Here is a 27,784-nt window from a genome sequence, read left to right as displayed (position 1 = left end):
CTAATATGGCATTTTTTTGAGTCAAATCTTCCACTTTTTCATCCAAATCTTCCACACATTCAGCCACTCTATACACTGAAGACAAAATGTCTACCTTCATCACTCTGAACTTCTCTTCCATCCTCTCTTCTATTCTCTCCTCCAATTTCTCCAACTTCTCCTCCATCTTTGCAAATTTATCACCCATTGCTTCCAGAATTACCTGGGCAAATTTTCCAAGAGCATCTTGTAAATCCTTCGGTGTCAATACATCAGGAAGAAACAACGCTTGCAATGATGAATGCTGCACCGGAGAAGTTCCAGCACTCCAAAGAGCTTTTGGGAGAGATTTAGCCACCATCTTTACTTTCACTTACTACGCACTTTCACTTTTAAATTTATAAAATCCATTAAGCTAGAAAGCAGCAATGAAAATCCTCTTCACCTTTTCCTCCTGTACCGCTCTGCCTGCTCCTTTTATTCCATAGTCTTTCCTTCTGGCAGGGGTGGTCGCAAACGCCTGGCTCCGCTCCAGAAATCACGGAGCAGAGACGCTGACCAGCTGGGAGCAGCCCAGGCTACGGGGGAGTTCGATCCTTCAGCCGCCCAAGCTTTAAGCTCAGGCGGCCCCGGAGAACTCAACCCCTACCTGAGGGCTCACCCCCTCCTCTTCTCCCGAGGAGGGGGCTTCAAATCCACCCGAACAGCTGATCGGCGCTGTTTCGGGTGGAAATAACACAGCTGAGCCGCGGGCAGCCCGAAAGGGCTGTCTCCGGCGCCGCGCCGCCACCGGAAGTCTGTTTGAGGCAACTTCTTATAAAAGAATTGCCATTAATTTGTTTTAATAAAATAATTTAAATCAATTTTTCACTTGATTTCAAATTAAATGAATTATATTGGTTGACAATGAGATTTTTTTTAGTACAATTGCCAAATGCAATAAACTGGTTTTAGGTATATGCACTAATTATTTCAACACCAATACATTTTAACAACATATTCTATTTGTAAATGAATGCAAATGCAAATTATACAATTTTTTGTGCAAAAATAAAATAACAGATTTAAGAGCTGTTATCATTAGTTATCCTTAGATAAAAAATAATTCCATCATCCAAAACTTTGTTATACTGTATTTAACGAACAGATGCTTTGGGATTAAAAAAAAAAGACTGACTACATTTGATTGTGTATCACCATGGCATTAAAACAAAATTTGAACAGTGTATTAAAAATAAAGGTTCCCTAAATGTCTGCTGGCTATATCTATACATTTTCCTTGATAGCACTCTATTGCCTTCTTTTTAGCCTTTTTTTTCAACTTCCCAGCTTAAAAAAGGCAAGGCACCGGGAGCTGAAAGTTACAGAGATTGTTTAAGCAGGTTGCTAAGCAACCTGTTCACACTTGGCCCTTCTTACCCTCTCACTTTTAAATTAGCCTGTACGGATCTCATTTCCTTCGATTTGAGCCATCTGAAGGCCTGTTTCTCATTTCTTTCCTGTTACCTTTATTGATTTCATTGCAGAGATGTTAGCATAGGAAATAGATTATTTTGTTATCTAATTTTACCTTCCAAAAGACAGAAGCAGATGAAAAATGTGAGGTTCTTTCCTGTTGGCTTTTTTGAATTAGCTGTTTTCGATTCTAAAAGTTTAGTTCCTAAAGAAGTAACCCTGTAAATAATTTTAATGTCCTCCTCTAGTGCAGGCTCTTTTATGACTCAAGGACTTCAACTCCCAGAATTCCTAAGCCAGCATGGCTCAACTTGGAAACCTCTCTCTTTCCCTTCAGCATGGCTGGCTCAGGATTTCTGGGAGTTGAAGTCCACGAGTCACAAAAAAAGGGCCAAGACTGCCTAGCCCTGCAATAGGCTTTTCAGAGGGAGCTTTTTTTCCTTCCAAAAAAAGGTGCCGGAACGCCGTTCTGAGCGTTCTATGAGAAAAAGAGCCCTGGTTACTACTATTGAGCAAGGTATCACCTATACTATACCTATGCATTTGGTTTTTCTTGCCTAAATGTAGAACTTTACTCTTTTCACCCCACTGCACACTTCCCTCCATGTAGATGCAGTTCAGTACGGCTGGTCAGCCAGCTATGAATCCATCTAGTGGTGATACTCTCTAACCCACATTTTTCTATCTTATCAAGTAGCAGGTTGTGGTCTACTTTATCAAATGCCTTACTGAAGTCCAAGTAAATTATATCCACACCATTCCTCTGGTTCAGTATTTTTGTCACTTGGTCAAAGAATGCAATAAGATTGGCATGATCTGTTTTTGACAAACCCATGTTGGCTTTGGTTAATGACTTTGTTTGCCTCTAGGTGTTTGTTGATTCATTGCTTGATTATCTTTTCCAAGATCTTCCCAGGCATTGAGTTCAGGCTGATAGGTCTGCAGTTTCCTGGATTCATTTTTCCCCTTTTTTGAAGATGGGAACTACATCAGCTCTTTTCTAGTCCTTTGGTAGTTCCTCAGTGCTTCAGGATCTTTGAAAAATATAGTTCAGTGGTTCTGAGATCACATCTGCCAGTTCCTTCAGAACCTTGGGGTGTAGTCCATCTTGTCCTGGTGATTTGAACTCGTCTAGGCTGGACAGGTGCTCACTTACTATTTTCTTGCCTATCTTAACTTCTGTTTCTAATCTGTTTTTTATGGTACTGTTTTTGATAGGTTGGACTAGTTTTTTTCCCCCTTTGTGTAAATACAGATACAAAAAACGAGTTGAGTAGTTCTGCTTTCTCCCTGTTGCTTGTTGAAGGTGTTCTTGCTACTTTCTCCCAGTAGTGGACCAATCATTTCCTTAACTTTTTTCTTGTTTTTTTCATGTTGAAATAAGCTTTGTTTCTTATTGTTGACTTTTGTCGCAAGCCTTAGTTCATTTTGAGCCTTAGCTTTCCTCACTTCATCTTTGCAGGCTCAGGATATTTGCTGATATTCTACGTTAGTTATGTGCCCCTCTTTCCACTTTTTATTCTTGTCCTTTTTGGTTTTCAATTTATCAGAGAGTTCCTTATGCAGCCATGCTGGTTTCTTTTGACAGCTGTTATTTTTCTTCTTCATTGATATTGTGCTAGACTGGGCTTTTATAATCTCACTTTTCAAAATTTCCAAAGCTTCTTGAGTTGTTTTCCCCTTGAGGATTCTCGTCCATGGAATCCTTCCCAAACTGTCTCGAAGTTTGTTGAAATTAGCTCTCTTAAAGTCCAAGACTCTAGTTTGACTGTGTTCTATTTGTTCTGTACCAGCCTGCTACTGGCCCTGCAGAAAAGGCAGGGACAACTCCTTTTACAAGAAGGCAAGAGGCTGGAACTAAGCCTGCCAAATTTATGGACACAAAAGCAAACAGAACAAGACACGAACCATGAAACAGGAGCTATTCAAGCGGTTGCCTTCAGCAAACCAGCCCTCCCACGCATTCCCCTTTTATACAGTTCAGGGCGTGGCTTCTCTCTGCCTCCTTCTGAGGTGCCCCATTGCCTTCCTCTGTTTACTCCTGATTGACTGCCTCCTGTGTCGGGCGTCCTTGAACAGGGCCAGCTGTGGGTCATCTTCATCCACGCTGTCAGGCTCACACAGATGGGTCTGCGTCGTGACTAGGTGGGAGGGGCCTGGCTGAGGGCTCTCATCAGCAAGCTCTCCAACCCCCTCATCAACCTCTCCAACACCCCCCTCCTCCTCCTCTGAATCATCCGACCCAAATGCCGAACCCACAGGCTGACCCTGAATCACAACACTATTGCTTATGCTTGCATAATGTTGAATTCCAATATTGTATGATCACTCCCCCCCCAAAGGTTCCTATAGTTTCAACAACTTCCATCATTTCATCTCTGTTAGTGAGAATTAAGTCCAATATGGCTGATCCCCCAGTTCCCTTCTCTACTTTTTGGGAGACAGAGTTGTCTGCTAGGTTTGTCAGGAATCTGTTTGATCTTCCACTTGGTGCAGAGTTTGTCTCCCAGTTGATGTCAGGGTAATTAAAGTCCCACATTACTATTGTGATGTGCTTCCTACAGACCTTCGTTAAGTGACTAGCAAAAAGTTCTTCTATTACCTCTGTTTGGCTGGGTGGCCTATATTATACACCTATGGCAATGTCATTTTCCCCCTTTTATATTGACCCAAATGCATTCAAGACAGTTTTCATCATTGTGCTCTATTTCTGTAGAGATGTAGTTATTTCTTATACTGCTAAGCTTGTAAGCCGCCCTGAGTCTTCGGAGAAGGGCGGGATATAAATGGAATTAAAATAAATAAATAAATAAATATACAGAGCAACTCCACCTCCTTTTTATTTGGTCTGTTTCTTTTAAATAATTTAAATCCCTATAGCTGTGTATTCCATTTGTGGGTTTCATCCCACCAAGTTTCCATAATGGCAACAATATCATATCTGCCCTCATTTACCTGAATTTCTAATTCACTATGTTTGTTGCTCATGCTCTGTGCATTGGTGGATAGACAGTTGAGTCCTTTATGAGTGACCCTGTGTTTACTTTCTACATAAACTGTGTGGTGCCTGAGTTCTCCTATTTTCTTACCACTTGTTTGATTAGAGTTAATTAATTCACTGTCCCCATTGTTTACTTTAAATATTCCTCCAGAAAAAACTGAATTTATTGCAAAGTAACTCAGTCCCTTTCTTTGATGGATGCAAGCCATCTCTTTTGTACACTTTTTCATTGGACTACCTGCAGACATCGTGACTAATATAACCAAAATCTTCCCCTTTACATCACTCCTTTAGCCACATATTGAATTCTGCTATATGCTGGCCTTTTCCATTTTGCTCCTTATACACTGGTAAAACCTCTGAAAAAGTAAGCGTACAGCCTATCCTGCTAAGTTCCTGCCCCAAGCTCTGGAAGTCATTTTACACAGAGAGTACATCTTTTTGGGACAGATCGTTAGTGCCAAGATGTACAATAGCATCCACATCAGACTCCTTGCTGATATTCTTGACTATCTTAAAAATACACTTCTTGTCCCTGATGGCAGTAGCACCTGGAAGACACCTGACCTCTTTCAAAACCTCTGTATCCTTTCCTAGATTTACATCCCTTGTAATTGAATCACCAACGAGAAGTTGGCTTCTTTTTTTGGATGTCTTGCTCTTCTTGCATGACTGACGTGTAATTCCTGATTCATACTTTCCCCTGTCCAAAACAAGTTCTTCATCTCAGACCACAATCCCCTGCTTATTTGAGTTATCATCATCCCAACTATTTTGACCTGTCTCCTTAGTGTCCCTATTAAGGTCAGCAAGGGCATGGTATCTGTTATTCAGGGACAGAGCAAAAGCTTTGTGTTTGTGGTTCATAGTTCTCACCCTGCCAGATTCCACGGTTGCCCATACTGCCCTTCTCCTGCAGGATCTTTGTGGTAGAAGGGGCTGATAGTGCAGCAGCTCAAAATAGCAGAGGGCTGAACTGGAAACCTAATATGTGAACTTCAATTAACTGATAGCCATTGCTAAGAATTCTACAAGTTGAGGAGTACACACATTTAAAAGTTGCCACGGTTGGGAAATACTGCTGCAAATTAAGAAACATACCGTACATAAAAGTGATATCAAAAGTATTTTGCACATGTAGTAGCCTTTTCAATATACATTAATTAATTTTAAAGTTAGTGATAGATAATTAATATTTTAGTGCCACATTACTACCACAATCTTGTGATATAAATTCTCAGGAAGACGTTTAGAAAAATGAACATTTGTGAGTATCCTAGGCCTTCTACATCTCAAGAACTTGTGGTCTATCACAAAATCATGACATGGGAAAATATATTTGTGCAGCTGCCAAAATTACTGGGCTGCAATAGTTTCTGTAGTTGGATTTCAAGAGTACTGGCAGCTGTTCTCATTCTATTGATTGATGAACTCCTGAGAATTTTCTAAGGGACTCTTTAAGTTTTTAGAATATTGTCTAAACACCACTCTTTTTAAACAGATAGCATTCCCAGTCAAAGAAGCTTCTTCATATCTTTTGTCATTTTATATGAACAGAATTACACCATAGTCATATAATCCAACAACTTAGTATTCAGAAACATCTATTTCATACTTTAGATTAATTTAGTTTTTAAAATCACATGATACTTTAACATGTTTATTTGCACAGTATGAACTCCTGTTGGGTTTCTGTCACATTTTATTTCATATAATTCACTAAAGTACTATATATTATTTCTAAATCCATAATGTTAATTTAAGAGCAAAAACAACAACAACCCAGCAAAATGAATTGTTCATCAGTACATGAAAATAATTCAATACAAAGACATTGACACATTACATTAGATGTTAGAGGGATCCATATAGGTTTCTATTAATTTTCCTTGAGAAAACAGTATCGCATAAATTACTAATCCACCTTCACTAAGTGAAGAGGTATTTATACACGGGAACTATCTGATCTCTTTATTCCTGTATGTTGGGTGTTTTTCAGAAGACTTCTTTGTAGGGTCATGGAACCAAAACGGAGTTGTGGCACAAAAGTCCTAGGAGAGTCCCGAGCAGAGGCAACATCTATTCTGCTCTTACTAGCATTAGATTATAGCTCACATCTAGATAAAGAAACCCATATAGAAAAACAATATTTGCACATTTTCTGAGAGAGCTATAGAAAGTTTGTAATGCTTTCTAAGAAGGAAGACCTATTTTGGATAAAGTTTCCCTTTCATTGGCAAGTTTTTAGCAAAGTTCCTTCTCACTAAAAGAAATGGATTTACTGTACAATTATTTACAAGAGCTGGTATAAACTGAATGGGGTATGAGTTGTGGGGGTTGTACAACACTTCAGGGTTAGAAGTTTATAGCAACATTTAAAATGAACTATTTACAATGTAATGTATTTTTTCACTAAGAAAATATTTTTCCTTTTTTTTAAAAAAAAAGAACCATATAAACAAGAGATTATATCTTCAACCTAGATTTCTCCAATGTATTTTATTAAAAACAGTATTTTCCGTAGCAAGTAAAATATTTCATTTTAATATACAGATGTATTCTAACTTACTAGCATTTATCTTCCCTTTATAATCTTAGTGTAAAATATCCTTCATTTGACTTAAACTAAAAATATGCGCAATTCTATTAAAGACATAAATAAAGTCATGATAAGACAATAGACAACATAAGATCCATGGATAGCATAATATATATTATAATATGATATTTTGGTGTAATAAACAATAGAACATAGCTCTTGCGCTGTTAAACATCTGTTTAAATATTTATGTAAAATACTTTATGTAATTTGTGCCACTAGAACCATTTAAAAAACTGTGCTGAAGTCTACACAGTTTTTTTATTGTTGTACACTTAAAGATTTTTGCTAATAGAAATTACCATAGCTTTATAAAAGATTATTATACCTAAAATAGAAAAAAGTAACATGATCTGCGAAAATTTTTATTTTCATATAGATTCTAGTACCTGAAATAGTACTTGAAAATTAACATTGAGAGCCTCTTATTTTGACATTAATTATCTCTACTCCACAAGAGAAGAAATTAGTAAAACAATGATTTTACTTTTTAATTCAAATAGGAATCAATTTAGAAGTTGTTGTTTTTTTTAAAAAAAGTTATAGAGTGTTCATGTTTTGATAATCATCATAGCAACATGATATGTACGATCTGGAAGATTACTTGTGTTTCTGCACTTTAATTAAACAATCAAATTATGTGATTGTTAAACAACAGTCTACAATGCCAAAACACGATTATCCAAAAGGTAATCTATTTTTAGAATTCTCAAGATCTTTTTTCAAAATGTATTTTTAGTTTCTCAAGAACTAGCAGCATTACCATATTTATTATCAATAAACAGAAAGTGCACAGATTAAATCACATGATTTTAAAGCCTTCACTTTTAACCAGAATATTGTAAAATGAAAATGGAAAAATAAAAACAAATTGGTATTTTTCATGAACATGATATAGTTCAAATAGTAGAAGTTCCATTTCTGTCTATAGAAAAAAAATACTTTTCAGATCTTAGCTATATTTTCAGGCAACTTGGATGTCGAAAGCTTATTTATATGAAAGAACATGGAGCCATATTTTAAAATACCCATTTTTGTTGAAATAATGAAGCTCATATTGTTTAAGCAAAAATTAGTGAGTCTCATACGGGTTATGTTGTGGGTGCTACCAGATATGAGCTAAGGACTTCATATTAGCTTGGAGACTGGAGCTATATTTTAAAAAGTCATTTCTGTTTGGTGAAGGAATAACTGGTTTGGAGTTTTGAGAGGGGGAAATAGAACCAGAGGGCAGTTGAATTCATACATTACTGTGAAAAAGTTCAAAAATAAAACTTGACCTTTAGAATATCATTTAATTCAAGATCACTTTCCCTTTCCTTATGCACAAGAAGCTATACAGGCAATGTAAGGTGTGAATGCTGAGAGAGGAAACCTTGAAGTTGGAGAATATTTTATAGGGTTTTTTTCTGAATGGTAGATTTATGTCAATGATTCTCAATCTTGGCAGGTTTAAGATGCATGGGCTTCAATTACCAGACATGTTTCCAAAACGTAAGTGATTTTTCTGCCCTCCTCAGTTATTGTATTTTGCCTCCACAAAATTTGTAATATTAGCATCTTTTGTTTATTGTTAAAATGTTCAAAGGAGCCCTGGTTATTGCTACTAGGAATTAAAATTATCTCATTAATCACATACATATAGTTTAAATATTACACACAATTTAAAAAGTTAGTTAATAAAAAATAAGTAAAAAGTAAATCCAAACAAATGATATATGGAAATTCAGTATCTCAGCATTCTGATTATGATAATTATAATGTTCAGACAAATACAAAATTCTCTAGTAGTTAGCTGTGATAGATTAAACATTTCCTTCTTTTCCTGATTTTAACAATTCACTTGAAATTGACATTTCCTGATTCTGCAAATATTGATTAGTAGCTACCTGAATATAGTGTGGCTGACAGAGACAGTACAGCATTGGAGAATTCTAGGAATTAAAAAAAAGAATCTGGAAGCTTAGGTAAAGAAAAGAAAAGCAAAAATGTATTAAATAAATATACAGATTTATTTTTTCCTTTTTCAATAGCAATGATATTAAGCAAATAAATAAATCCCAACTTTTCCCTTCCTAGACAGCAAAAGCAACACATATGTGTGTACCCTAGTTTGGAACTGTAAGCTTTTCTTTATTTGTAAGTTATGTAAATCCCATTATTATGCTGGCTGATTCTTTTTTCTTTTTTTTAACTCATGTTTTATTAGTTTATAACATAAAATACAAAAATACCAAAGAAAATAATGGGAAAGTAAGGGAGGAAAAAGGGAAGGGAACAGACTAGGGCAGGGGTAGGCAACCTCGGCTCTTTTATGACTCATGGACTTCAACTCCCAGAATTCCTCAGTCAGCATAGCATAGCTGACTCAGGAATTCTGGGAGTTGAAGTCCATGAGTCATAAAAGAGCCGAGGTTGCCTACCCCTGGTCTAGGGCAAAGGGAAAGAAGAAAAGGTGTTGTCTTTTGACTCCCTTTGGTGCAGTAGAATAAGATAATAGCATCAAACCTCAATGTTTTACTTTTACATAGTAATATAAGCTAGCCACTTCTATAACAACAAACCTATATAATCAGTAAAGCCCCAAATCAAAGTTTCATTTTTCCCCCACCTCAAGCACAAAGTCCAAAAGCAGTTTCCAAGTAGAAACAAAAGTAATTTTGTTTTTTTTTCTTTAATCAAAGCAGTCAATTTAGCCATCTCGGCTAACTCATCAACTTTTGCAGCCATTACAAACCCCTGGCTGATTCTTGAATTGATATACTGGAGTAATGAACCATAGTAAGTTATTGTAGTACATACAAAATATTGTTGAGCTTGTACATATCAGAGACAGATAGAAGAGAATATTTGTAGCTCAGGGTTGAACTGTGGGATCCTTGCTGTTTTCTGAGCTTCCTTGTTTTCTTGCAGATATTTCATTACCAAACTAGGTAACATCAGCACTACAACAACATCAGGAAACAATCAAGCACAGAGAGCATCAAGGATCCCAGAAATCCCGGTGAATCATGACACAAAATTGAGTTTCTTTTTCTGTAGCTTGAAGAAATTTAAGTAACTGAAAGTAGAAAATAAAAGGTTAAAAATTATCTTGATTGTTTCATCTATCAATCAACTGCAAAACTATATCTCCCCTTTCCTGGTAATAAATGTAAAATAATAGCATATTAAAGAAAAAATATTTGCATTCTGGTCATGATACCAACATCTTCTGCCTTAGCATCTGCTTTGCTTCTACCTGAGATATAATGAAACTATATAGCCCTGAGATATAGTGAAACTTTCTGAATAAAAATGTGTTACAAACAAAATCATGTTCCTTCATTTTCATCTATGCATTAACCTACTGTCCTGATTGTCACTTTATGTGAACTTGACATCTGCTTTTTACAAAATAAAGATAACTGGAAGAGTTATCTTACCTGAAAACTACCAAAATATCATGTTGCTCACCATAGACAACACTGCTTCACTGCCCTTTACAATATATTTTAAAGGGTATTTTCATATAGCTTGTTTATTGAATCCCCTGGCTTCAACTTTGTGTATGTTAGGAGTTGGCATTTTTAAAAGATGAGAAATTCAATACTGTATGATTACTGCAGTTTGCTAGTTTTTCTTTCCCCAAAGCACACTTAAATTGCCTGAATATTCAGTCTGAATATGAAATGGCCTTAAATGTATGTCCCTGGCTCCAATGTTTTTTCACAATGAGGCAATGTAAATGTTATAAGTTTGCAGGCTTTGGAAAACACAAAACCTTGGTTAAAGTTAATCTGACAATCATTTTTATTTCCCAATAACAAATATTATGGAAAAATATTGGGCAAAATCATAGGCATTCTGATTTACAACCTTTTTTTCTGTGATACATCAGACATAAACAGCTCCCTTAAAGCTGCAAATAGAACAGAAGAAAGATCTTCAGCATATATTAATTTCTATGCTTAAAGCACTAGTATGCACTGATGTACTTTCAGCCTGAGGACTATTACTGAGGTTATCCATTTAAAATATTTACCAATGAACTGCAGAACAAAACTTTCAGTAAAATGTGCTTGAAACCCTATAGTGCTGATCTTCCTTTTCCATCACAGAGTAATGGTGGTATGTTGACCATCTGTTAAATTAAGCTGATCTGGAAGTGAAGTACTTACAGATCAAATCCTGCTTTTATGCAGCTACTTTCTTTAATGTAGGTGTGCCATAAAAGTGGCCAGGTGGCCAGAAACTGAAACAAGAACTTCCTCTTAAAGTTTGTTTAACGGTGATGACATTTCAAATGGTGCAGACTGAATTAAAATTTAGACTTGCCATTTATATTGAGTGCTTCAGTTTCCACCAAGCCTTTTTGTTCTGGAATTATCTTTTTTTTCTTTAGTAATCCTATTGTGATATACAACTCTGTTGAAGTATAGTGTGTATGACTTCACAGTAACAGTCCAGAATGTTTGTCCTGTTGTAGTGATGCAGCATGAATTACAGTTCCATAAATATGAAATAATCATTAAGAGAAAGATTTAAATGTCCTTCAAACTTTGAGATATATCATGACCTACCTTCACCCTCATCCAATAAATAGAAATTAAAAGCACAAGAGTGACAGAAATGGCAATAACATGTACGGTTTGCATAGGACTGAATTTCATAAATGCAAAGAGCAAAAATAAACTGAAAAAAATGAATGAAATGGCAATATCTTACTAAATTCAATGATACAAACTAAGGAAATTCAGTACAACTTCCCTAAGGCCTGGGACCTTTTTCTTTGAGCCCGTATAAGAACACATTTAATGGAAGTTCATGCTCAAGAAAACTCATAAAATTTCCCATGCAAGTACTTGTTCTTACTTGATATTTAAGAAATAATTGTTTCATTCCTTTGAATCAAGCAGAAACGGGTAGAGACAAGTGTAATCACCTTGAGTGCATCAACTGGTTTTGGTGGTTATACTCTTAAGTATAACAAGTATAAATTCAGTTTATACTGGATCACCAGATAATGTCTATAAAATACGTATTTGAGTTCTACAGAAAAGTAGCATCAAATTATACTAACATGGATCAAGATAGTTTTCTCCAAGATGGGAACTAAATGTTTAAGAAGTGTACTTACTTAGTATAGGTAAATATTCACATAAACTGGGCTGTGTTTTTTGTTTTTTACTGATGCAAGAAAGTATTGATTATTTAGGATGGAAAATATTTTTCAGAAATGCTGTGGTTTGCATAAGGAGCAAAGGTGATTAAGAGACTAAACTGTGCATAATTATGCACCTAACTGGATGTATTTCTAAATACTATATGCATTTAGGTTTGGTCAAAATATTTTCAGATAACATTTCTTTGTGTCAGATAGAAATATAATTTGAGATCAAATCCTAAAATTAATTAATTGAAGTTTAAGATGATGAAGCTATTCCATTCATTAAATACATCCGTCCCCTATTCTAAATCAAATGGCCTATGAAACTTTGTCTAGGCTTTTCCCCTGAATGTACTAAGTAGTCTAACTAGGGCAGAAGAGAAGAACATGTGTAGTCGTGTTTCTCCAATTTCCATTTTTAAGTTGAAGATCTAAAGGAAGCAGCGCTCAGGAAAGCATGTATTTGAGTTCTGCTTTTGATCCAGGAGCAGATATTAAGTATTACTGAGATAAAAATGAATTATATTGAACTCTGAAATAATGGGTGTATTAAGATTTTCAAACTATCAGGAATAAAAAAATGAAAACACCACGATTGTAGTATGTGTTTTAAGCAAAATACGTGTTTACTTGAAAATGTTAGTATTTATTTTAGTGAAGGGACGCGGTGGCTCAGTGGGTTAGGACGCTGAGCTTGTCGATCAGAAGGTCGGCAGTTTGGCGGGTCGAATCCCGAGTGCCGCGTAGCAGAGTGAGCGCCTGTTACTTGTCCCAGCTTCTGCTCACCTAGCAGTTCGAAAGCACGTAAAAAATGCAAGTAGAAAAATAGGGACCACTACGGTGGGAAGGTAACAGCGTTCCGTGCGCCTTTGGCGTCTAGTCATGCCGGCCACATGACCACGGAGACGTCCTCGGACAAGCGCTGGCTCTTCGGCTTTGAAACGGAGATGAGCACCGGCCCCTAGAGTCGGAAACGACTAGCATGCATGTGTGGGGGAACCTTTACCTTTACCTTTATTTTAGTGAGCCAGTTTGATATACTGATTTAAGACATCAAACTTGATATTGTGAGCTCTAATCTTTCTTTGGGCACAAAGTCAGCTGGGTGACCTTGGGGCTGTCACTCACTCTTAGCCTTATATAGGAAGCAATGGTAAATAACCTCTGAAAAACCTTGCCAAGAAAGCTACAGGGACTAGTCCAAGCAGTCACCAGGACTGACTCAAAGTAGTAATCCAAAGTTATAAAGAACAAACCATGGCTTGCTAATTTTTATCCCTAATTTTTTAAATTATTCCTTTGTTCTTTTTTATATTTTTGTAATATCTTCAGCCCAAATCTTAATAAATTATTGCTGGGTTGGGGGAATTAAAGTTTAAGCAGGAAGTTATGTGACTAGATATTGCTTGCTCCCATCTTTGGTATTATGCAAATACTGTAGGTTTCAGAAAAGTTCCCAGCCTTAAAGATGCATTGGGTTATAACAAATTTATGAATCTATTTAGAAGAATAATGGAACATTAAATTAAAGTTGACCTTACCATACTAAAGCTGACATCACATGTAAATATAATTGTGTATCCACCAAACTCGGTGGAATTCACAGTGTAAACATTATTAAATATATTAATAATCCACAGCCATTTATCTTTGGTTTATCCTTCATCACACTATTATTGAGCAGGAACATTCTGAAATTCCATTATTTGCTTTAAACAAGTGAGAAAACTATCTACTAATCTATTTACATTAATCTTATTTTATGCTATTTTTCCTCTGCTTAATATTATAAATGAATACAGATTTTATGTTTTAGGGACAAAAGCATTTTTCCTGAACCCTTGAATAAGAATGGCTTTCAGTTGCTCTTTGGGGTAATTGAATGCCTTTTGTATGAGTCTTTTTTTGAATGAAATACAGCTCATTTTTGTAACTATCTGAAAATAATGAAAACTGCAAGATAAAGCTCTAAGATAAATTTTAATACAAATCAGATAAAACTCACTCAACCAAATAGTGGTATTATTTTGGTAGGGGGCAATAATTTAGTAAGAAAATTTTAGAAATTCTGCTGCAATCACCATATGACCTGATGGAAATGTAAGTAAATGAGAAATTTTTCTATGTACTTTCTGGATAAAAATATAACTTTATTGACAAGCAATCCTCTTTATGTCTTGGTGGAAACCAGGGCTTTTTTTTTCCTCATAGAACACTCAGAATGGAGTTCCGGCACCTTTTTTGGATGGAACCTTGTAGGGTAGGCAAGGCGGGTTGTACGACATGTGTGAGTTCCGGCACCTTCTTCTTTTACAAAAAAAGCACTGGTGGAAACAATTAAATAATCATGAGCTACACTAAATTCTATTGTAAAGGGTTTGGACTTATTCTCACTTGCTGCAGATGGTAAGAGAAGAACTAATGGAATGATACTTCAAGGATTAGGATATAGGTTAGATATTATAAAAAAATTCTTGACAGTAATAAATTCCTATATGAAGTGGTTTGCTCCCCTTCACTGGAGATTTTTAGAATCTTCATTGTTATGCATCAGGAATGGAGTATACCAAGGATTGGATTTGATGACCTTTTAGGTCATTCCCAATTCAATGATTCTATGTAAAGACAACCATATTATTATAGATGATGATCTTCAGATGTTAGGCATGCATGTGCCTAAATTAATAAGAGTCAGTAATCAGTGTGAATATTTAAATAACTCCATATTTTTAAAAAATCAAAAGTTTTATATGAAAGTTTCTATTATTAATACTGTTGAAAAGTAACTGTACACCGAAATCAAAGATCACAGGGTAATCTGATTTTTAAATGTTATTCAGTTTTTCCCCTTAAAATTAAAAATCTGTGAAGTCCATTTTGTAAAGTGATCTAAATAAAATAGAGCTATATCACCATTATAAATGACATTTATAAATGACATTTATTACATTATGATGTATATTATTTTAAAATAATATACTGAAGCAAACACAGAAATAAATATATGCAAACTTGAAATTTATGTCTTTCTACTTTGAAACTGCATGGTAATATCAGATATCTTCTCTGCTGGGATTTTACTGTAGACCAGGGGTGTCAAACTCAATTTCATTGAGGGCCACATCAGCATTGCGGTTGCCCTCAGGGGGTCGGGTGGGCGTGGCCTGGGTGGGCGTGGCCTACTGGATGGGCGTGTCTAGAGTGTGTATAGCCTACTGGATGGGCGTGGCCAGCTCTACATCGTTGGCATCAAGGGTGCCTATGGGGGCTCGGGCAGGAGTGGGACAGATCTGAGGCTCTCTGGCAGGAGGAGGGTCTCTGGGCCAGGGCCAAGGCAGCGGGGGGCATTCCCTCACTGTTTCCAGGATGGCTTCGTGGGCCACATAAAACCACTTCGCGGGCCGGATCTGGCCCCCGGGCCTTGTGTTTGACATGTCTGCTGTAGACTTTCAATACAAATGTTCAATTTATTTGGTACATTCCCACCAGGCAGCAAAATATCTGTTTTCTTTGTGCAAAACCAAGGAAAAGGTTCATTGTTATCATGAGAGTTTGATGCTCACATATCTTTAGTAGTCTGGGAAGGTCTTTCCACTGCTTTGTTTTATCTCTTACCAATATTATAAAAGTATCAGAGCAGTAGAGAATTTTTAAACCTGATGTTCTTTGGATGTGTTGGACTTCAACTTTCATGAACTCTCAGTCTTTGGGCAACTACGTTTGGAAATAATGAATTGGAGAATATGTTGCATTTGGGCAAGGCCTGTATATTCTTATCATACTACTGGAGCCAATCTTTAGAATAACTCTTTGACTCGGCTCATTTGGCCACTGGGGAGCCTTCTGCAGTTCATGGACTGTTTCAAGAAACATGTTGGCAGCCATCTGTTAATATTGTATGTTGAATAAATGAAGTTCAGTGTTGTCACTGAAAAGTAGAAATGAGAAGGCAGCGATAAGTAACATTTTCCTTTCACAAGAAGAAATTAGTCATAACAGTTATAGAGATTAAGGCATAATGAATGTAACTCTAGAAGTTCTTATAAGGCATGGGTCAAAAGATTACAGTAAGAATACACTGAACAGATTTTTACCTTCTTTTGTACTATAATTGTCTCTGATTCTTAAGTAGTTGCACAAAAATATCTTTAATTTAATTCCTTAGCTAAGAATCTATTGATAATATCCTTATTTAGTAAAACAAAGGGAATTTGATATAAGAAGCATTATTATTAGGACTGCAGTTTCTGGACCTTAGAAATACCACTAGATGGTAGCAAGCAGATACAGAAAACTTTACAATTTTTAATCTCTGTGGTTTTGGGGAGCTTTGCAGTCCATGCTCAGATATTATGTTGCTTCTTCAAAGAATATAAACTTATGTGAGCTAGCTATAAAAAATAATACACCTGTCATCCTCTAGGTGAGAATAAGGGAAATATTTTAATCAAATATACAAATGAAAAGCTTTGAAAAGGGAAGGGACATGAAGCTGCCAGATTAATTCACTGTCAAACCCAAGATTTGAAGAAAAAGGTTTTCGCGGGTGTTTGTATGTAGATCTTTGGTCATTCGGGTTTTTCCCCACGTAGAATTGGAGGTATCAGGGCAACGTTTTGACGAAATCTCATCCGTCATTCTCAGGCTGGTGACTTCAGCTTCGTTCTTCGTTCTTGCCCTGATACCTCCAATTCTATGTGGGGAAAAACCCATATATATATATATATATATATATATATATATATATATATATATATATATATATATATATATATATATGTGTGTGTGTGTGTGTGTGTGTGTGTGTGTGTGTGTGTGTGTGTGTGTGTGAGAGAGAGAGAGAGAGAGAGAGAGAGAGAGAGAGATTTGTCCTGTGTCTGGGACCAACCATTGTGATACATACATATATACATGCACACAGAGAGAGAGAGAGGAAATACATTTATGAAACCATTTACATATTTTATTTTTATTTATTTTTATTTATTAAATTTTTATACCGCCCTTCTCCCGAAGGACTCAGGGCGGTGTACAGGGCAATAAATATCAAAATGTAAATACAAAAGTTAAAAAAGAGTTAAAAGGAATTAAATAATTATGCCCAATATAATACAATAATAAAAGTGTGTTAAAACTAAATCCAACCCCAAACCCATCAGACCAGGCCAGATTGTTCAAATAAATAAGTTTTTAAATCGCGCCGGAAGGAGCGAAGGTCGCGGACCATCCGGAGCTCAACTGGCAAGCGGTTCCACAGGTCTGGCGTGCCCACAGAGAATGCCCTCCCCCTGAGGGCCACCAATCGACATTCTCTGAGCACTTGATACAAACAGAATATAGATAATGGAAAAACCCCACATTTATATTAAAATACATTGGTACCAAATTAAATATATAATAGATAAGTCCAGACAAAGCATTAATTCCCAATCAAGATCTTGCTAACAGAAATGCAAACTACCATATTTTTCCGTGTATAAGACGCTATTTTTTCCTGCAAACACCCTGTTCAAAAATACGGTGCATCTTATACAAGTGCAGTGTCTTATACACGAAAAAATAATGGTAACCTCCGCAGCCCAGGGCATGCCTATGTGGGTTCTTTACATGCCATTGCCATGCCACCTGGTGGAGGTGTCAAGACCCTGTGGGCTTGCCACTAATAGGAGGGGGGAGGGGGAAGATTGTTGGCTGGCCAAACTTCCAGATTTGCCGTCTCAGCTGTTTGGTGCTCCGCCAAACAACTGATCAGCGCAGAGAAATGGTGGGGAATTTAAAACCTGATTTTGCTTCCCTTCCCTTGCTGTCATGCTGGTGCTCACACCGGTTTGTTTACCAGGGTTGGAAGGCTGCTTCTGTGAATTGACTATGCATGCTCATCATGCTGGATGCTGGTTAGGTGGGGGGGGCCGCGGCTGGGAAGCATCTATTTAGAGCGCTGGGAGATGGTTGCTCCCAGCATTGACTTTGTTTGCTGTAAGCTTGGAACTCGCATGCTACAGCATCTTATACGAGGGTGTGTATTATAGATGGAAAAATATGGTAAATAATAGTTTGCTTGGCCTGCTGTTGGCTTCCTGACTATCAGCTTCTTTGTTGCATATCCAGGTATTATGTTAAAATTTATTACATTGTTCAAGGACTGGGAAGATACCATAATGATATTAGAAGGCTATATACAAATAAGCTGAGAATACAAAATCTCTTTTTTACTTGAAATTTGTTAATGGCTCTTGGCACATCTCTTGCTTATGAAGAAGGCATGGGAAACATTAACATTTTCCTCCAGGCCTTTTGAATAAGCATTTTTTTCTGCTATGGTGAGTCATTCATGTAGCACACTTTACAGGTAAGAAAGCAGAAGAACCTGTACTGGTGACTAACACCTCAAATCCTAAATGATGGATTACTCAGAGAAACAGAGCAATACATTTTCAATGATAGAGCATTTTAACAGAGATGTTCTGAATTATTAAAAAAATGATGAGGCTAACAAGGAAAGAAAACGTTACACAGCAGGTTTTTACATAATAAGCAGTAAATTGAAAATGGTTTTGGAAGGTATTCAAGAATAGAATGTTTTAGGACCATTTTTTTTAAAAAAAACCATTTCAAATCATCTATCAAGAAGTCTCTCTAAGTGTTTTTTGTTATAATTTGCTTTCTTGGAACCATATTTAATTATCTTTATCCAATCCAATTCTATATTTTTCAGAGCTCTCAGCACAGTGGTTCCTCTACCTCATTAGCCTCTACCAAAGTCTGCAGTTCGATGGATGAAACCGATGGGCCTGCTGAAGGTAATATAAGTAGATAAAATGCCTCTCTGTTTAAAAGGTGATAATACAAAGGTCTCTATGATTTATTGCCTCTAAAAGTTAAAGAAAGATTATTGATATTAGGGCAGAATTGATGTTTTGTATTAAACTGTCTTTAGCATCCATGTATTGCTGAATAATCATATACTTTCATAGCCATTTTCCATTTTTCCAATAGTCAAAATATTCCAACTGTATATTATATACTTAAGTATGAGAGTACATGTCCTTGACAAAATATATATATATTGTTTGGTTAATTTTGTAGTTCAGATTGTTTATAGAGGTTTTAATTGCTGTGGTTTGAAAGTTAATTAGTTATTGCCTAAACCTTTTGTATACATGCCACAAATATGAAGGATTATATCATAATTTCATGTGAACTGAACTGAACTATTGTGAATGTTAGTCTGCAGCCTAGTTTGGATTATTCATTGACTGCAAACATCAATAATCCTCATTCATAGTTCAGGCATGGTTCTTGTTCATCCACAAATCAATAAATAATGTAGCCCAGAATGGGAGAGAAATTTTCTAGGGAGAGAAGAATTGACTCTTTTGAAAAGGTAGAAGCAGAAATAGAAATAGAAAGTGGGGGAGAAGCTATGGGCTGAAACTGGGATAAGAGGGTCAATGTTATTTTGTAGTGGTTCAGATTAAGGCTGGAATTTCTAGCAAAAAAGGGATTTCCAACTAAATGAAAGGAAGTTTAAGTTTAAGAAAAATGGCTATTTCTTTAGAAATAAGTATATTCTGTTGAGGATTTGCATTTAACCTTTCCTTTTTTTCTGTGCTGCTAAGTCATTTTTATTTGCTAGTGAATTCTATATAATTTCAGGCTTCTTCCAGTGTCTAAGGTGAGCATGAGTATATTATTGCTATTTATAATTTTCTTATGATGTATAAGTCAAACTCCAGAGAAAAATCTATTCTGAGATTCTGCCAGAGAAATTCTTATTTGTAGCAGACCCTTAAATGCTATGAACATTTCTTTTTCAGTCCTTGTGGATTTTCTGTTTAGTTGCTGACCCTGGCTCAAGCAATTATTACTTCTTTTCTACACACTAAAGAAATGTAGACATGTATGCATTTGAGATTTAAAATTTAAAAAAGATGTCTATATTATTTATTTATCAATTGGGCTTATGTGCCACTTCAGTTGAAATTTACTTTCAGCAGTGGACACATCCTGTTTCTATAAATAAAGTTAAAGTGGGTCCTAGCAATGATTATTCTTCTTTGAGTGAGTTATTCCTTTGCCTCTTAAAGAGAACTTGGTTCACCTCTTTATAGGTTCTGAAGAAGCTATTGTTGGACACCACAATTTTCATTCAGCATCTAGCTTCCCCTTTTGGGAAAGGTGATTGAAAAGGTGATTGCAGAGCTTCAGAGGCACTTGGAAGAAATGGATTATCTGGATCTCTCTTAGTTGGGATTCAGTCCTGAGTATAAAATGGAAATGGCACACTTTGGGATGATCTCTGTTGAGAGTGTGACAAGAGCTTGTGCATCCATCCTTGCCCTTCTTGGCTTCTTTGTGGCTTTCAATACCTTTGACCACAGTATATTTCTAGATCAGTTCAGAGAATTGAGTGGGCCACATAGTGTTGTGTTGGTTTATGTGGGTGCCACAGAGTTCGGTACTCTTCCCCTTACTATTTAACACCTATATAAAACTACTGAGTCAGCTCATCCATTGCCATGCAGTGAGATATCATCAGTATGCTGATGATAGTCAATTCTGTATCTCTATCTCAGCAAATTAAGCAAAGCCACGAACTTCCTATCCCATTGCCTGCAGGCTGTGAGGGACTGGAAAACCAGCCTTCAGCTGAACCCTGGCAGACTGAATGATTTTGGGTTTGGAGACCTGCCAATTCTACGACTAGGCCATTTTTTGTTCTGGATGTGTTGCACTGCCTTAAACAGACCCAGCAGGCAACCTAGGATCCCTCCTGGACTCACAGCTCCTACTCGATAAGCAGGTGGCAGTTGTGATAGCTTTTGTTTTTATAATTACATTAACATTTGATCATTTTTTGGGTCTATCTCCCAAAAAAGGGCTGAAATATTCTATATACACTAAATAGGCTATGCTACATAGCATAGCAGAAAGCTGTAGGTTTTAAATTATTATTTTTACAAGCAATAAATCGAAGAATTCAGAAATCCAAGTGGTTCTTTTTTTTTTGCTAAGTTTATAAATCTCCCTGAGCATGACATTAATCTTGAAATCCTGCCAAGTAATTTTTCTGCACAATTTTTGTCTAGTATAATTAAGGGTAAATTACTCTTGAATCTGTTTCTCATGCTTCTTCCTTTCCCTGGATATAGGAATCTTTCCCGTAACATACCTTGTCCCTCCCTTAACCGCATTCTTAAAGTTTGTTTGGCATCTAATCTCAAGCTAGCATAAATAATTATTTGAAATTCATCATGTTGGTTGTCAGAGAAATTGGGTGGGTTATTTCACTAAATTTTTCAGAATAAGAAGAAATTATTCACCAATTTCTCAAAGACAGGGCTCTTTCTTGGTTAACCAATAGGAAGATTTGCCTTGTTATGTCTTCTTTTGAAAATGAATTGAGATATGAGAACTCATAAATTGACTGGTTGGTTTTATGCCATTAAGCTGGGGTTGTCTTTTAGTGACCACACAGATAGTCCTTCTTCAAAATGATTTGTCCCCAAACTGGCCTTTCAGATCTTCTGACCATACACCAATAGCCTTCGTAATCAAAGCCATTCAGCTTGATGCTGGAAGCTGTAAACTGTAAACTGTTGGAAGAATACTATACTATGAAATGAATGTAAGATTTTGTATGATGATCAGAATCTACTAAAATTGGCAGCCATAACAAATTTAAATCAACAAACTCAAGAAATATGTGCACATAACTTAGCCATCTTGCAATTTTTAAAAAGTGCAGGAAATCACATTTTCCTTGAGAATTTTTTTTGAATTTCTTTTTTGTTTAGAAATAATTTCAAAGTTGGAGTGAGTAAAACATGGGTGAGTTTGATATCAGGTATCATCAGTCTGCTGGTGATATTCAGTGAATATTTCAAACTACACGTGAAGACCACTCAGAAAGTGCAGATGATCCAGAACACAACAACACAGGCAACTTTGGATCTATGCAACACCTTTACTGTGGAAACTGCACTCAGTACATTTCAATGTGCTGGTTATCTCTTATAAAGCTATTCATGGCACAGAGCTTGGTTATTGGAGGAACCACCTGTGTTCCATAGTTGCTGTCCATCTTATATGATTCAGCAGCATGCTCTAGATCCCATTGATAAGCAATACCATTCAATGGGAGCCAAGAAACTGATGTAGCGTCTGGCTTCTGCACTGATATTTTTCCAAATGTTTGCACAGTCCCCAGGCTAACCTTATTTAAATGTGCCCTCAGGATTTGGTTCTTTTTCCAACCTTAGGTTTTACGGTGGTTCTCCTCCTATCTCCTGGGCCGTTCGCAGTCGGTGTTGACAGGAGGGCAGAGATCTGCCCCGAGGCCTCTCATTTGTGGAGTTCCTCAGGGGTCGGTTCTCTCGCCCCTCCTGTTCAACATCTATATGAAGCCACTGGGTGAGATCATTCGTGGTTTTGGGGTGGGGTATCATCAGTACGCTGATGATACCCAACTTTTTCTTTCCACCCCGAACCAACCCATCGATGCCCACGCCGTGATGTCCCGGTGCCTGGAGGCGGTCCAGGTCTGGATGGGGAGAAACAGGCTTCGTCTCAATCCCGTCAAGACTGAGTGGCTGTGCATATCGGCATCTCGGGTCAACCAGACTATTCCATCTCTAACGATGGGGGGTGAGGTGTTACCCCCCGTTGATAGGGCTCGCAACTTGGGCATCCTCCTGGATTCATGACTCAATTTTGAAGACCATATAGGAGCCGTGACCAGGGGGGCTTTTGCCCAGGTTCGCCTGGTGCATCAGTTGCGACCCTATCTGGACCGAGATGCCCTACGCACAGTCACTCATGCGCTCGTGACCTCCCGTTTAGACTACTGCAACACTCTCTACATGGGGCTGCCCTTGAGGACCACTCGGAGGCTTCAGCTGGTGCAGAATGCGGCCGCGCGAGTTGTGATGGGGGTTTCCCGATACTCCCATGTAACATCTCTACTCCGCGAGCTGCATTGGCTTCCGGTTGCCCTCCGGGTGAGATTCAAGGTGCTGGTGATGACCTATAAAGCCCTAAATGGCTTGGGTCCGGGATATCTGAGGGAACACCTGCTGCCGGCATCACGTTCCCTTCGTCCAGTGCGCTCCCACAGGGAGGGTCTTCTCAGGGTACCACCGGTAAGAGATTGCCGGCGGGTAACACCCAGGGATAGGGCCTTCTCAGTGGGGGCGCCTGCCCTTTGGAACCAGCTGCCAGTGGAGCTGAGGACTGCCCCCAACCTCCATTCATTCCGCCGGGGCCTGAAGACCTGGCTCTTCGAGCTCTCTGGCCCAGGCTGAGGATTAATCTTATTTTAACTGGGGTTTTATTTATGCAGGGACAAATATAATTTTTTTTATTTTGTTTTTTTCACTTTTGTATCTTGGTTTTTTAATCACCCTGTAAACCACCCTGAGTCCTTCGGGAAAGGGCGGTATTTAAATGTAATAATAATAAATAAATAATGGGTGTCAGACTCCTTTTGGGTTAACTGATTTGTAAGATAGTAGCTGTTTATTTCTAAATAATTTTATTGCATGGATTGTTTTATTTTAAATTTTTCATATTGAATGCTCCCCAGAATCACAGTAAAGTTAATAAATAAAATAGTTCTATGGTTACTTAAAATGGATGGCGCAATTGCTAGGCTTTTTTGAGGTGGAAAACAGTGTGTAAATGTAAGCCTTATTATAGGCATGCTAAAAAGCTAAAAATAGAGAAACCCCCAATGCAGCCTTGTCTTGCTGTGGCTCCATCTGTTTTGCAGCCTCCAATTTTCCCCAGAAGCTGAGTTGTGGCCCTTATATTTCAATTTATTAAAGAAAATTCTCTTTAATCAAATTGAGAAAGAACTGCTTAATGAAAACAAAACAAGAATTTATCTGACAGTTCAATTATTCCACTGATTGTGGAGCAGTATTTTAAAGGATTAAAAGTAAGCAGAGAGCTGTTATGGTTAGAAAAAGCTAAACATGGTTCATTTAAGTGAAGGTATGTGGCTTGAGCTTTTTAAAAATATATGAAGAATAATTATTCTCTAATTGCTGCTAAAATACAATAAATATAACCTCTTTTTCCTCTCTCTTGATTTAACTGTAATCATCTGGTTTTCCAGGTTGAATTTGTTAGTGACATTATGGGGAACACTCGTTTAAAAACTACATATTTTATACAAAAGGAGGAAAATAGGAATTATCACATGAGCAAGTGTTGCTCTCAGCTTACATGATGTAATAAAATAAGTGCTTGAATGTTAGACTTCTTTTGTAGGTAGACTTAATTATGGTGTGTTGAACTAATCCCACATTGAGATGAAATAGGACGTCTGTGAGTTGATCACCAATGTGTATGAGATAAATCATACAAGCAACGTGTAAGTGTGGGTCCAGCATCCATCAGTTTAACATTTAATATTGTGAAACTTTCTGACAGTATCAGCAACACGGTTTCTCTGTTTTGCAAAATGCTGTTTCTGGACGTTTTCAATTGTCTGAAGCTGTATACATAGGTAAAATATGCATTATATGTCACATATGTGTTGCTTTTCCCACAAATAAAGCTTACTAACAATTCTTTTCAGAAGTGTTGGATGAAGGCTTCCAGGTTCCAGTCTCAATAGCTGAGAGGTATAAAGTTGGCCGGACTATAGGAGATGGAAATTTTGCCATTGTAAAAGAATGTATAGAAAGGTGAGCGAGTTCTTTTGCTTATTACTGTTAAAGTGTTTCCTAATGTTAGACTATTCCTAGATCATATCACTATTTACAGATGATACATAACAAAGTAGTGCCCTAAGTACATATGAACAACAACAACAAGAAGACTCCAGTTAGGCCTATGAAGAAAAGTTATTTAGAATTTATCTATAAATGAAATGCTTTTATTTTTTATCATTCTTGACTATTCTTTCTATAGTTTGATCTTATGGGACATGTATGTTTTTTGATAAACAATGCTGTTTAAAAAGCTTCATATATATGCGGGCACAGTAAGTATCTTGAAAACAGAACAAAAAAAATCCTTCCTTAACATAACTTTTTTGGTTCTGACTTTCAAATCTCTGCTGCAGCTGTTACCTGCAGTAGTCTTTGTATGCTGCACTGGTTATAATATATAAAACATGACATGTTGAGGTTCAACTCAACAGAAAATAGCTCTTTTTCCATCAACTGTTTGGTAAAGAAGGAATTTTGGGGAGAAATCCCACTTTCTCCCTTTAGGAGCATTTTGGTAATGTCAGAAGAATTTCCTGCGCATCAGCTGTTGGCATACACAGGCCCTTCTGTAGGCAGGAGTTTATGTGTAGGAACTAGCTGCTATATGCAAAAGCATCCTGGCCTGATGGGATAAACCATGTCTATCACAAGCAACCAATGCAATCTCAGACAAATGAAACGTGTTCTTTTCCAGAATTATCTAAACAGTATAAATTAGTGTATAATTAAATAAAAAGTTATTCAGTTCCAGTTCAGGGATTGGGTAATATTGATTTATTGCATTTCATTCTTTCTTTCCTTGAAGATGTTCAAGGCAGCTTCCATATTCTTCTCTTCTACTGGTGCCTATCAATCTATGGGGAAGGATCTGTCTCCTTTAGAATAACTTGGGCTGAGTCAGGGATGAAGCTGTGTTCCCAGAGATTTAAGCCCAGTACTCTAAGCTTCATGTTGTAGTTTAACAAATGGTTTGACAAAGAAAAAAGAAAAAGAAAATACTGTATATGTCTTTGCTGGACACTGACGGGAATTGTGTAAGCTCAGGTTATCCTACTGTAGTTTTGTCATATATTTGAGCACATCTGAAGTGTAATGTTTTAAGGTGACAGAAAGTAAAGAAAGGAGGTTGAATGGACAATGCTGAGTTTATTATTGCTTAATGAGACAAAGAACAAAATAGCATCTGCATATATTTTGGTAAGGGACGCGGTGGCTCAGTGGGTTAGGACGCTGAGCTTGTCGATCAGAAGGTCGGCAGTTTGGCGGGTCGAATCCTGAGTGCTGCGTAACAGAGTGAGCCCCTGTTACTCGTCCCAGCTTCTGCCAACCTAGCAGTTCAAAAGCATGTAAAAATGCAAGTAGAAAAATAGGGACCACTACGGTGGGAAGGTAACAGCATTCCATGCGCCTTTGGCATCTAGTCATGCTGGCCACATGACCACAGAGACGTCCTCGGAGAAGCGCTGGCTCTTCGGCTTTGAAACGGAGATGAGCACCAGCCCCTAGAGTCGGAAACGACTAGCACGCATGTGCGGGGGAACCTTTACCTTTACTATATTTTGGTACCACTAGAACTGATAATACCATAAAATCTGAATTATTAAAAAAAAAGTTGAACATGCAAGCCTAGGATTTTAAATATGTGGGGGGAGGAGAAAGAGGATTCCAAATGGTAATCTATATAAAGATAGCTTTTTGATACTCTTATTTCTGAGTAACTTATAGTATGCCAAGAAGCCCTCTAGTGGGGGAAATGATTCCTTGCTCAGGGAGATATGCTTTTTCTTTTCTTTTCTTTTCTTTTCTTTTCTTTTCTTTTCTTTTCTTTTCTTTTCTTTTCTTTTCTTTTCTTTTCTTTTCTTCTCTTTTTTTCTTTTCTTTTCTTTTCTTTTTTTTTTTGAGCAATGCTGCAATATGATAAAACGTGTGTGGACTTCTTATTTTTCCTAAGCCTTTGCTTTAAATATTGAATTTAAACTTCATTTTAATCTTTAATGTTTCCATTTCTATTAGCAATTATATTATTTAAATCAATATCATTATCCCTTCATGTTTCACAGCAGTAACAAAATAGAAACTCTAAAAAGTTCCTTATTTTCTGCTGGAGATTTTCTAGCCATTTCTATTAAGGTGCACATTTAGGCTGCTCTGCAAAATAATCTCAGGTTATGTGTTAAATTGTAAAATGTTGTCACAATTGGGTAAGTGAATTTAATCTGTTTCTTCCTTCTGAATGTTGTTAGGTCAACTGCTAGAGAATATGCCCTGAAAATCATTAAAAAAAGTAAATGCAGAGGAAAGGTAAGTGTCGAGATCCACAGTGGAGCATCATATGTTCAGTTTTTGAATTAGATCAAATCTGCAGTCACTCCAATTTAGTGGTTAATTTTAAAAAATGTTGTCCAATATTTAGTGAACAACAGATGGAACAAGGATCTGGCAGGGCACTGTGACATATTCACAAGGTTCTTGGTGGAAAAAATAGCTTACATTGACTCAGAGTTACATATCAATTGGACAGAATCTGATGTGATGACGTGAATCATCTCTTGTGATGTTATCTTAGAGTTATTTGGCCATGTGGAAATTGACGAAATGGATAGGAGTCCCTGAAATATGAGCTTGGCTACATGTGAACTTTTTTGAACACTTCATCAGCTCAGTGAGAAGAAGTTGCCAAGGGAATAATCACATAAGAGACAGAATATCCTGCAGCTGGATAGTGGGTGGGGCAAGAGGCTCAGATGAAACCCTCCCTAACTGTAGAGGAGAAGGGAGGAGAATTGTACTTTCAGGTTTGCAAGATTCTATTATTGTAGTTTTACAATAAAATAGAATTAGCTTACCTGGCCAAGCCTGGTCTACCTAGTAAGGCTGACACT

General features: G+C 37.0%; 1 protein-coding gene across 4 annotated transcripts in view; it reads left to right on the top strand.

Moving 5' to 3' along the window:
- DCLK1 (doublecortin like kinase 1) overlaps nucleotides 1-27,784 on the top strand; it is a gene marked incomplete at both ends in the record, with an annotated part of 205,533 nt that overhangs the window by 129,387 nt on the left and 48,362 nt on the right. For all 4 annotated transcript variants that reach the window (XM_081327265.1, XM_081327267.1, XM_081327266.1 and 1 more), the window contains 3 exons: nucleotides 18,899-18,983; nucleotides 24,767-24,875; nucleotides 27,146-27,203. In XM_081327265.1, the coding sequence (XP_081183391.1) occupies nucleotides 18,899-18,983; nucleotides 24,767-24,875; nucleotides 27,146-27,203 (252 nt within the window). The remainder of the gene's footprint in view (nucleotides 1-18,898; nucleotides 18,984-24,766; nucleotides 24,876-27,145; nucleotides 27,204-27,784) is intronic.

This window comes from Vipera berus (genome assembly GCF_964194415.1).
Source record: "Vipera berus genome assembly, chromosome: 4".
Taxonomy (NCBI): domain Eukaryota; kingdom Metazoa; phylum Chordata; class Lepidosauria; order Squamata; family Viperidae; genus Vipera; species Vipera berus.
Note: the sequence above shows the minus strand (reverse complement) of the source record. Positions and strands in the feature narration are given on the sequence as shown.